The sequence below is a fragment of the Polypterus senegalus genome, chromosome 9, assembly GCF_016835505.1.
Source record: "Polypterus senegalus isolate Bchr_013 chromosome 9, ASM1683550v1, whole genome shotgun sequence".
NCBI classification, from domain to species: domain Eukaryota; kingdom Metazoa; phylum Chordata; class Cladistia; order Polypteriformes; family Polypteridae; genus Polypterus; species Polypterus senegalus.
In genome coordinates this window covers 87974969-87987856 of record NC_053162.1, presented here as the reverse complement: position 1 = coordinate 87987856, position 12888 = coordinate 87974969, and the positions used below count along the sequence as shown (strand labels likewise).

Genomic DNA, 12888 nt, shown 5'->3' with positions numbered 1-12888 from the left:
TTAATATAGTTTGTTTCTGCATGTGTTAGAGAACTTAATACGGTTTTCTGCAATTACACTGAGCATCAATTTTTTTCAAAAGTTTTGCTTCCTCAAAACATTTTTTGGTGATTATGATGATTATTTCAAATTGACTGAATCACGTAGTAATTTGGAAAAACATGAAAGTAACTTTTGCTGCATATAATGTGTTTAATCGCAGAATAATGCAGACACATTGCATTATGTCATTTGAGCCAAAGATCCTTGGTATGATACGCTCCATGTTCCACTCAACACTGCCCTGGATAAGCGGGTTAAGAAAATGAATGGATGGATATATGGATGTTTGACTGCTGATTTTTGTTTGTATTCAGCATCTGATGCCTCTCATTTTAGTGTCCGACAATACTTGGCATTGATGGAGTCCACGTGCTGTGATAACAGTTTTCCATTGTTATAATGTCCCAGAGAAACATTTTACCATGTTTATTACTGACTCCGCCAAGACTGCAATTAAACACTACACGATGGGAAAATTCAAAGTTAATTTTTTGTCAGCCGGTCAAAATCTTTAAAATACGCCCAAAGGTGTTCAGGAAGCAAAATCTTATTTGTCTACTGTTATTTATATTTGTTATCTTCTATTTTTATTGTCATTAATATATTATCATGTTGTTAAAAAAATGTCTAGTCGTGGGATTTGAACCTATATCTTTTGACCCGTGCACTAGCAGCACTACTCACGGTATTCTTATTCTTTCAGCATTCGTTACGATGACGATGCTTTTCTGATTAAATGATTTCACATTTTTAAGGAATCAAGAAATTGCAACCAGTTCTTGTGAATAAAATAAAAAAGAGCACTAAACTCCGGTCCTCTGTGCCTCATAAATCTCGTCTACATACAACAACAGAACCATAAATATTAAAAAAATACTGATAGACCCAGAACGCGTCCGTGTCGTTGAGTGTGAATCCTGAGCCTTGACGGCACCTGTAGTTTATCTGTCAACTTCCTGTCAGTGAGACGTTTTTCCTGGCAAATAGTTCGTAGAGTTCAAGTCTGGGGACCTGTATGGCTTGGGGGGCTTGTAAGTCCAGGTTTGAGGAGTAAGTGGACATGTCGAGCCGAGCGCTCCGAAGGCTGAAGGGGAAGCAGCGTGGTCAGGAGCCACTACAGTTGCAGGACCTGGAATTGGATAACGAGGAAGAAGAAGAAGAAGAAGAAGAAGATGATGATGATGATGAAGGTTCTGGAGTGCAGTTGGATGCTGGGTTTAAAGGACCTAGCGAAAAATGTGGCAGGAAGAAAGAAAAAATGGGCAATACGCAAAAAATCAACAACCTTTTTGAACTGGTGAGTAGTGAAGTTTTCACTGTATATCGAAGTGAAGTAGCTGAACCCACATGTTTTTCTTATAATTTACATGGCAGATAACACTTTGTTTTGAAATCAAACCAATTCAGGAGCATGCTTTTTACAAAACTTCAGAAACAGACGAATAATAATCTGTTATCTAGAACTGTCCTGCAAGAGGTACATAATTTGTTTTCTTTCTAAGAAATTTCCCTTAAAACCTTAGTATGTAGTTATTACATATGACTCTGAAACTCGTCCAGCCTTTTCACAACGTGTCATCCGTTTGTAATCGGTTTTTAAAATGCAAGACTTGTATCAGAAGTGGTCGTTAATGACTGGCTTGAATTTTTACATGATTAACACATTCATTTCATATTGTAACCCAAACACATTAAGATTTTTTAAGTGCTAATCTTGTATACATTTTAGATACGTTTTTGAAGAGTGTCTAAGAACACAACACTTTCCATGAAGGCCACTTTGAGTATCTGATTAAAAGTAACGAACAGCCAAGGTCGATTTTTTGTTGTCAACTTCTCAGTTTCAGAATCACATTTCAGGCCATGGGTCTTGGTTTGGCTCCTGCCTTGCTGCCGATTCTAGTGAGATAGACTGGAGCATCGCACAATCCAGAGACATATTATATATTTTCTATTTGTTTATGTCATTAAAGGATAGTGCCCAAGCTGCATACCTAGAACTAAAGTTTAGGTCTACCGAGTTAAGAAATGACCGGTTACAAGCAGCATATTTTCCCTTCATAAATCAAAACGTTTTATTCAAACACAAATAGTTATTGTTCATCCAGACTTTTAACTGGTGGATACATTTAAGAACACAATAGGAAACGTTGGCTCTAGTTTCAAAAAATGATAGCTGAATATTATATACAATTTAAGTTAAACTAAATATTTTTAAATAGTATCCACTAGCTGTACCATATAAACTGAAAACGCAGACTGTCATCACATTTCTATGCATAGTAAAATGAAGTCGAGACTTGGGCTGTAAGGCATTTAATTTTCAACTTTACAAACAAAAGAAGTTGACTTTGGTGGATTATCAATCACTTATTCAGAACCTGTTCAAGGATTTTTGCTGCTTTAGGTGAAGTTGTAAATGGTGCCCCGCCACCCCCTAGGCATTGAGATGAATCATCACTACCAGACCTGTACATTGAGACCTAGAGACAGGACTGGGGACCGCAAAATATTTAGGATCCTGAATTCACAGTTTGAGAATGTCGAGATATAGCAATGTCTGTTTACAAGACTGTCTCAGAAAAATATGCTTATAATTTGGTGCCATTTCAGAAGAAAAGTAAGAATCAGGCTCTATTAGCAGTAGTTATTCATTTCTTTTTATATCTATTATATAAAAAAAATCCTTAGAGGCAACAAGAGTTTTTTGGAAGAGAGATTTTTTTCAAGTCCCTTGAGATGAAACTTTGGCCTTTTCAAACAAAACCATGGTCCTCTCAACTTCCCAATTAAAGAAGACATATTATGTCCAAATCTTATTGAAGAATTTAATCAAAAATGAGTATATGTGCAATCCTAGCACTGAGAAATGAGGAAGTCAAACAAATTAACACAAAAAATGTCGATTGGTTACACCTCAAATTGGTTAAATGCATATCAATAGACTGCTGAAACAGTTGGTGGTGATCGTGTGGAAGATGAAAACAACAACTTACACTATCCTGAAGAATATAAATAACCGTTAACACTGTCCGGTCTTACAACGCACGAATTACTGTAGAATGAAGATGTATCCAAGAAAAGTAATGTAGTACATCTTCTGTGGATAACATTAGACAACAAAAGAGATCTTGATATGCCATTTGTATTAAAATGTTAACAATTTCTGTTTAGAATAGTTTTTGCAAAGACAATCAACAAAGCTCAGAGCCAAACATTTGAAAAAGTAGTTTTACTTAATAGAGAGAAAGAAACTGAATTCAATTGTAGGTAGTTGTACGTTACGTTGATGCATATGTAACAATTCCCATGAAAATAAAAATCGGCTTAAATTGTACATCTGTATCCCCATATGTTAGTGGCAGAACTGCAAAGAGGCTAGCATGTAGCGCAGGCCGGGGGGTTGGCGAGAGAAGTGAGCAGGGAGTGAAGCCCCCTAGTTTTTTGAAAGAAAATTAAGAAAGAAAACACTAAAGTGTTTTCATTGTTATCTATTTAAACAACAGTATATATATATAATAGGGTGGTCCAGATCTAATTATGCAATTTTCATTACGCTATAATTTATAAAATTTATTACATAGAAAATCACCCGGAAAATCATGGACCATCAAGAATTGTGCGAACTGACGACATGAATAATCGTTTTTGCACTGAATTGGAATCGTCCCCACATAAATCAAAGTCATCCAGACGATATATATATATATATATACATACATACATCCATCCACAGTGCATCCAGAAAGTATTCACAGCGCATCACTTTTTCCACATTTTGTTATGTTACAGCCTTATTCCAAAAAGGATTAAATTCATTTTTTTCCTCAGAATTCTACACACAACACCCCATAATGACAATGTGAAAAATGTTTACTTGAGGTTTTTGCAAATTTATTAAAAATAAAAAAACTGAGAAATCACATGTACATAAGTATTCACAGCCTTTGGTCAATACTTTGTTGATGCACCTTTGGTAGCAATTACAGCCTCAAGTCTTTTTGAATATGATGCCACAAGCCTGGCACACCTATCCTTGGCCAGTTTCACCCATTCCTCTTTGCAGCACCTCTCAAACTCCATCGGGTTGGATGGAAAGCGTCGGTGTACAGCCATTTTAAGATCTCTCCAGAGATGTTCAATCGGATTCACGTTGGGCTCTGGCTGGGCCACTCAAGGACATTCACAGAGTTGTCCTGAAGCCACTCCTTTGATATCTTGGCTGTGTGCTTAGGGTCGTTGTCCTGCTGAAAGATGAACCGTCACCCCAGTCTGAGGTCAAGAGTGCTCTGGAGCAGGTTTTCATCCAGGATGTCTCTGTACATTGCTGCAGTCATCTTTCTCTTTATCCTGACTAGTCTCCCAGTTCCTGCCCCTGAAAAACATCCCCACAGCATGATGCTGCCACCACCATGCTTCACTGTAGGGATGGTGTTGGCAAGGTGATGAGCGGTGCCTGGTTTCCTCCAAACGTGACACCTGGCATTCACTCCAAAGAGTTCAAACTTTGTCTCATCAGACCAGAGAATTTTGTTTCTCATGGTCTGAGAGTCCTTCAGGTGCCTTTTGGCAAACTCCAGGCGGGCTGCCATGTGCCTTTTACTAAGGTGTGGCTTCCGTCTGACCACTCTACCATACAGGCCTGATTGGTGGATTGCCGCAGAGATGGTTATTCTTCTGTCTCCACAGAGGACCTCTTGAGCTCTGACAGAGTGACCATCGGATTCTTGGTCACCTCCCTGACTAAGGCCCTTCTCCCCGAATCGCTCAGTTTTGATGGCTGGCCAGCTCTAGGAAGAGTCCTGGTGGTTTTGAATTTCTTCCACTTACGGATGATGGAGGCCACTGTGCTCATTGGGACCTTCAAAGCAGCAGAAATTTTTCTGTAACCTTCCCCAGCTTTGTGCCTCGAGACAATCCTGTCTCGGAGGTCTACAGACAATTCCTTTGACTTTATGCTTGGTTTGTGCTCTGACATGAACTGTCAACTGTGGGACCTTATATAGACAGGTGTGTGCCTTTCCAAATCATGTCCAATCAACTGAATTTACCACAGGTGGACTCCAATTAAGCTGCAGAAACATCTCAAGGATGATCAGGGGAAACCGGATGCACCTGAGCTCAATTGTGAGCTTCATGGCAAAGGCTGTGAATACTTATGTACATGTGCTTTCTCAGTTTTTTTATTTTTAATAAATTTGCAGAAACCTCAAGTAAACTTTTTCACGTTGTCATTATGGGGTGTTGTGTGTAGAATTCTGAAGAAAAAATTGAATTTAATCCATTTTAGAATAAGGCTGTAACATAACAAAATGTGGAAAAAGTGATGCACTGTGATTACTTTCTGGATGCACTGTATATATGTATATGTATATATGTGTGTGTGTATATATGACTGTATATGTATGTATATGTGTATTTATATATGCATATATGTATGTGTGTATAAGTGTGTATATATGTATGTATATATATATATATATATATAAACATAAACATATATATGTTATATAAGTTTTAATGTATGTCCATTTTAGAGACGATCATAGTTTGGGTTTAATCAGCTTTTAGCAATTCACTCAAGAGCTACAGTCTTGCTGCTGTTTTGGTCATTTGATTTTATTTCGCCATGTCTATCTTATGTGCAACAGTTTAAAGATAATCATTATTATTGGCATCATCATCGTTGTTGTTGTTCGTGACTGTGTAGGTAGTCAGACGATAAGACCGAACATCGCTAGTAAGCGAAAATAATATAAAACAATATAATCGGACATTTGCTTTGAGTCTTAGTGTTTGTAGGTCTGTTTTGTTTTTTTAAATGTTGCGTTGCCCATGGCTGTTTCTGGGTAACACGTTGTGCTGTGCATAGTACAGACAGTGAAATCGCTGCTGAGAAGCACAACGTCAACATTTCTTTGTGTTTCACTTTGATCCGGACACATTTTTCTCAACAAAATAAAGACAGGAATCTCCACATGGGGCTGCAGTAATGCACCCTGACCACTAGAGGGCTTGCCTAGACCGCCTATGCCCAGAAACGGCCCCGCACTTATTAATTATTGGGGTTTAGCTGTTCACTACGGAAATGTGTTAGTCAACAAACATTTATAGATAATATTAAAAATAGCTGCTGCAAGAAATTATTGAGCTTTTCACTAATTTTACTAGGAGTGGGTCTAAAGGTCACGTAGTTATGTCTTCATGTCTGTTACAAAATTAAAGTTACAAAGGTGGTGTGAACAAGGACAAAGAGAGAGCGCATTTAACACCGCATTACCAATTTTTTCAGGATGACCATGGTCTTATTGTAATTAGCTATTATATATACCATTAAAGAAGTTCATAAATATTATGATGCTAATGTATATAGAGATTTGTGCATGGCATTTTTGCTTTCCAGTTTGTAAAAGCGAGAGTCATTTTTATTTTCATTTGTTTTTTTTTTTTCCATTAGTCACTCGTCTAAACTGACTTTAAATTGACCCCATCACCTGTGATTGACTAGTGCCCTGTGCAGGGATTTTCCTCTTTGGTGCATGATACTCCTGCAATAGACTTTATTCCCCACAAACCTGAACTGTATTTAGTGGTTTGGATAATGAGAAGATGTTTTTGTTATAGATATAGTCATCTGTTAGTCACTGGACCATATTGCATTACTTTCTTATGATTGGTTAGAGCTCAAAATATAACCTATATGGTGAAAAGTATTTTTTTTTTTTGTCAAAATGTTCTTTTCAAGTTTTGTGTTACAAATTTGTGTCCTGTTAAAATTAAGAGCATGCACAAAAAAACACAGTTTGAATTTTGAAATCCCTGTGTCTATTGATCTATATAATTGAAACAGAATTTTGTTTATCCCAAGGGGGGAAGTTACCTGTTTATAGAAGATGGCTCAGTAAATAAATAAACAACAACAACAAGCACAACCCCCCACAAATGCACACCAAGATTACTAAAAAGAAAGAAAACTTCTTACTTGAATAAAGACAAAAAAAAAGTCACAGTGAGGCATTAGACAGGTATCTTGCTTTTGGTGCAGAGGAACTCCAATGGCATTTCCTGATGCACTTCTGCAGAGTAATTTGTTGGATGAAATATTTTGGTATTATCAGAATTATTTAACATATTCTCTGCCATTTTTGTTATTTAAAATAATTATTTTTTCTTATTTTAGAAATGTAATCCTCTTTGTTCAACAGGAGCTACTGTTAAGAAAGCTTTATATAAATATTTTTTGGTTGATTTTATTTCAGTATGTATGTGTATATAATGGCAGTGCTTTATTTTATTTTTAGATACAAGACATAGACAATGAAATAGAAAATAACTGCGAAAATATTGCCAAAGAAGAAAGAAATGGTGTTAATTCAGTCTTTCAAGATGACCAACAGAAAGATGCTGATGGAGAAACTGAGACAACCTTGGAAGCAAGGCATGGTAATCAGGTACTTCAAAGAAAACATTGTAGATGGAATTTTACTTGTTATAATTTAAGTAATTTTGAGTTGAAATATAAAAATCAAATTTTCAGTTTTCTGATTTAATTATAAGGGACTTATGATGTAGTTGTGTTTGGTGTTAATTTTACAGCTGCAAATAAATAGGGGCATTTGCAAATAAAGGCCTTGACCAATACAGGGCCTTACAAGACACTCTCTTAAGTCGGTGAAGACATTAAGGATCTCCTATTAAAGTATTAAAATCCATAGTCCACATGTTATGGAATTATACAGGCACATGGAAGTCATTGAAAGGAGTTCTAAGAGTATAGGCCCAGTATTTTTAGACAGTATTCAGACTCCTTGCAAGTAATCTTCAGAATGAACCTGGAATTGTCATTAGTCCAGAATTAAAGGCCCTACTACCCATATGGAGAGTGAACTAATCAGTACTTTAGCAGCAGGTGAGGGTTTAATTAGCAGAACAGGCCATTTTATAGAGAAGTTTTACTTTATTGTATGCAGAATATGGAGTGTTTTTAAAATGTGGGGGGTAGTGCGCTAGCCAACCCACAGTGTGTTGTTGGGGGTGTTTTTCCTTTTGTAAGTAAGGCATGTAAAGCCCTAAGGCCTTTATAATTTTCTTTTTAATGTACTATATTGTAAATTAATTTTTTTTGTTTTTTTTATACTTAATGACTTTCTTTGGGTTCAGGATAGCTCAAGAGCTCCTTGTATAGCCCTTGCAGTTTAACACTAGAATTACTGAAGCCTACAAAAAAAAACTCATAATCCTGGCCCACCTTGAATCCCTTTGCACGTCCCAATCAGCATCTTTTGTTTTATAAATGTGTTGATAAGCATAAGCATCAAGCATCCTGCTGTCCCATCCCCTGTCTTGATGGAGCTCAACTCTCCCAGCTCAAGCCAAGGCTCCTTATTTGCATGTGAGGTTCCTGGAGTTGTATAGGGTAAATAATACAGTATATCGTTATTTGGAATACATGCATTTCATGTGTATTCCACATCAACAAAGATCTGGGTAAGTGTATGAGAAAGGAAATGTGAGGCAAGAAATGCTGAACACATACCTAAAGCAGAAACTTTTCCATTGTTATACTAATAATGAAGTGAAGTGTATAATGTGTGAAGACTTTAGTCCAAATATCCAATAAACAAGCGTGCTTTTATTCAAGAATATAAACAAAGAATAAAAAATCATTCAATTTACATGTTGCGGTCAATGAGTTAAAAACTCAAGCTCAAATGTCAGTTGACAGGAAGTTGATACGTGTTCTTGAATGGCACAGAGGTAAGAACCGGTGCCTTATAACCTAAAGGTACCAGGTTCGAGTCTCGGCACTCCAAGTTTTGGGCTGCTGCTGTTATTATTACTATAATAAAAACAAACGTTTGATTTGAATCTGTAACACCTGGTGTACATTTTAGCTGCTTGTAAAAGTTAGCGCATGTTTCTTTTATTATCCAGTTTTATTCTCTCAGTTACATTCACATGGTACAACGAACTTGCCTCTCCCTCTCTGAGTTGATGCCGTTTATCTCCATTCTTTTCACAAGAGCAGCAATGACCACAGTTGGTGCTGCCGCTGGTGCCTGCTCAGAACTATTTGTTGTACCGGCAATCAAAGATACGATGTTCCGTGAAAGCAATCAGACTACCATAAGGCATTTGCATTTTGACAACAAAGACACCCGTGCAGAACGTATGAAAAACGGCAGATTTGCTGTGGTTTCAAACATCTGGCAACGTTTTGTTGAGAACTGTGTTTTGAGTTACAACCCAAGGCAACGACTTTCTGAGTCTGTGGTCGTAAAGCTTTTGGAGCCGTTCCTGGACAAAGGCAGTACCATAACAATAAACAGGTTCAGCACTATGACTCCTAAAACCTTCTCATAAGGTGTACTCTCGATTTTCAGACCACCCATTGTGTATTCAAACCTAACATTTTTACTTCCTATGTGTAATACTTTACATTTACTGACATTAAATTTCATCTGCCACAAATCTGCCCAAGCCTGTATGCTATCCAAGTCCTTCTGTAATGATACAACGGATTCCAAATTATCTGCTAATCCACCTGTTTTGGTATCATCTGAAAACTTAACTAGCTAGTTACTTGTTCCTATCTAAATCATTTATATACAGTAATCCCTCCTCGATCGCGGGGGTTGCGTTCCAGACCCCCCCCGCGATAGGTGAAAATCCGCGAAGTAGAAACCATATGTTTCTATGGTTATTTTTATATATTTTAAGCCCTTATAAACTCTCCCACACTGTTTATAAATATTCCCCACAGAGTTATACAGCATAATCCCTTTGTATTCTCTTAGATATTAGGTAAGATTCATTGAAATTATGTATATAAACACTCTGTTTATATACAGTAAAACCTAAATATTATTTTAAAGATATTGAGTGTCTCCGATATCACGTTACAGCCATTACGACAGATATGCCACCAGCAATAAATACGTACAATGCAACAAAAATAGTATACAGTAAATGTGTGTGTACAGTGACACTAAGCGACGCATTACATGTACTAAGTACTGTAAGTAGAAAATTAATTATGGTTACTCACCAACAATGACACGATGACTTGTCCGATAACAATGAGTTTTATTTTACTGCACAACAAAGGAGAGTGTTACAGCCCTTAAAGGAGCCACTTCAGGCGATTGTGTAGCACTGCCGTTGTTCTTCTTCTGGCATTCTTCAATCCAAATCCCTAAAGCAGATTCCATCCAGACTACTGCCTTATTACATCCACTTACAACTTGTTTTGCACCCTGGTTAAAAGGACACTGCGGCCGTAGATCTTATATTCCTTTCCTACTTTTTAAATAAAAAGAATCGTAGCCTTCAACAAATCCAAAATGTTTACCTTTTCGGCAATCGTTAACATCTTCCGTTTGCGCTTGGGCACGGCCCCTGAAGCAGTAGCAGATCGTTTTGGAGCCATAATGAAGGGCTTGACTATGCACAAAGATAAACACAAAGAGCACAACTCTTTACACAGCGAAACACGTTGATGCTGAATGAGCGAGGACGAGACTTCCTGGTTAACACTGCATTCAGCAAGCAGGAACTTCACTGCGTGCTCTGATTGGTTAGCTTCTCAGTCAGGAGAACTTAACTGCGTGCTCTGATTGGTTAGCTTCTCAGTCATCCGCCAATAGCGTCCCTTGTATGAAATCAACTGGGCAAACCAACTGAGGAAGCATGTACAGGAAGTAAAAAGACACATTGTCCGCAGAACCCGCGAAGCAGCGAAAAATCCACTTTATATATTTAGTTATGCTTTCATATAAAATCTGCGATAGAGCGAAACCGCGAAAGTCAAAACGCGATATAGCGAGGGATTACTGTATATTAAAAATAGCAGTGGCCATAGCACTGTCCCCTGTGGAACACCACTCTTAACATTGGCCAATTTTGATAAAGTTCCTCACACCATCACTCTCTGTTTCCTCCAGTCTGAGCCAATTCTGCACCCATCTTAAAACATCACCCTGAACTCCCATTTCTTTTAGTTTGTTGCCCAACCTCTCATGTAGCACCTTATCAAATGCTTTCTGAAATTCCAGATAAAAAATATCATAAGCTCTACTTTGATCATATCCTTTTGTTGCCTCCTCATAGAATTCCAGCATGTTAGTAAAACGACCTCCCTCTTCTGAACCCATGCTGACTGTTCAGAATAACTCCTGTCCTTGCCAAGTGTTGCCCAATCTTATCCTTAATTCCTTCAATTAATTTTCCTGTGATGTATGTTAAGCTTACTGGCCTATAGTTGCTTGGATCTGCCCTGTCATCCTTTTTATATAATGGGATATTATTTGCCATTTTCCAGTCCTTCGGAATCTGCGCAGTGACTTCCTAAAATATGTTGTCAAGGGTTTATATATGTACTTTGTAGCCTCCTTAAGAACTCTAGGGTAAAGCTGATGCGTTAAATAAGCCCATGAAACTTAAGTTTTAATAGTTATGTGATATTGTTTCAATTGTATTAATGCATTGGCCACTAAACACAAATTGTTTGTGTAGGTAGCAGTGCATATTTGCATTATGTGCATATCAAATCATAGTCAGTTGCATTACTTATATACTGACTACAGCCTAAAATTATACTATCAAGAGAATAATTGTTTTGGCCTCAGTAATGGCTAAATAGAAAATTCAATTTTCTACCTTGAGAACTATGCATAACTTACTACTGAAACCAGTTGAACACAGTGTATGCCTTATGGCACACATGACACATTAATTAAAACTCTGCATCTATGGGTCTGTGTTGGAGTGTCCAAACTAAGGCCCATGAATTACTTTTTAACTACAAGTACTCCTTGTTTCACAAGCGAGTTCCGTTCCAATGACAAGGCTGTCAAGAGAAATGGTTGCTCAACAAACGTGCAATAGCCAAGGCATGAATTTTTTTTTTTTTTTACAACTTTCATTTCTCATGCATTTTTCTTTAATGACCTCTCTGATCTTTTATTAAGTTTTAAATCTTTGCATGTCTTTGGTTTATGACTAGAGTGTAATGTATTTAAAATCTTTGAATACTTTTTCAGCTTTGTTTTAACACTGTAAGCATAATGTACATATTGTAATGACCTTAGTCGTGTGACAGAGGAATGAGCCTTTTTATGCCGATTGCTGGTGAGTAGTTTCTTCAGCTTCCAACATTCCATCCAGAAGTTCAACAGCTCCATGCACTCCCAAGTGCTTTTTCCACTCATGTATACTATTCACCCCTGTTCAGAAACAAACTGTATGCTGCACTGTTCTCTGGTGCTGTGAGCCAGTACAAGGCCAGGGTTTACATCCGAGCAATTGTGTAGTATGTTGAGCTCTCTTAGTGCTGGATTTACACCCCTGCCCCTTCTTCTGATTTTAAAGCTGCTTTTATGCTGGCTTGTCCAAATAACATGAGGAGTCATTTTTTTTTTTTTTTTTTTTTTGTAAAGTAGACATAACAGCAAGAGGTTAAATGGATAATTGTGGTTGCAGCTGGTTGTATACACACATGCATTGATCTAATTTAATGTCTACTTTTAATAGTAAGTTGATTGGGCATGTTTTCTCTGATATACCCCTCAGAGTCTTCATTCTCTTGCTTTCATTTCCGTTCAGACAGTTGCTGACTTCTGTGTTGTGTATGGATTGCTTGAGGTAAACAACTGGTTTTTCATTATTTACACTCTGCATCAAATGTTGGCTTTCTAGTTCTGTTTTATTGAGTTTGTATTCTGTTTGGTTTTTCTTTCAGCTAGTTAAAACCCCTCAGTGAAGACTTTTTCATTATTTATTTATTTATATACTAGCCATCCCCCATGGCTTTGCCTGCGTATTAGTGAAACAGGACAGTGAGAAGGG

The 12888-nt window shown here is 37.3% G+C and overlaps 1 protein-coding gene across 1 annotated transcript in view; it reads left to right on the top strand.

Annotated features, from left to right (window-relative positions):
* Positions 1-1003: 1003 nt before the first annotated feature.
* tcf25 (transcription factor 25 (basic helix-loop-helix)) overlaps positions 1004-12888 on the top strand; it is a 95705-nt gene continuing 83820 nt past the window's right edge. The window contains exons 1-2 of the mRNA XM_039763408.1: positions 1004-1339; positions 7344-7493. Coding sequence (XP_039619342.1) covers positions 1103-1339; positions 7344-7493 — 387 coding nt within the window. The 5' untranslated portion in view covers positions 1004-1102. The remainder of the gene's footprint in view (positions 1340-7343; positions 7494-12888) is intronic.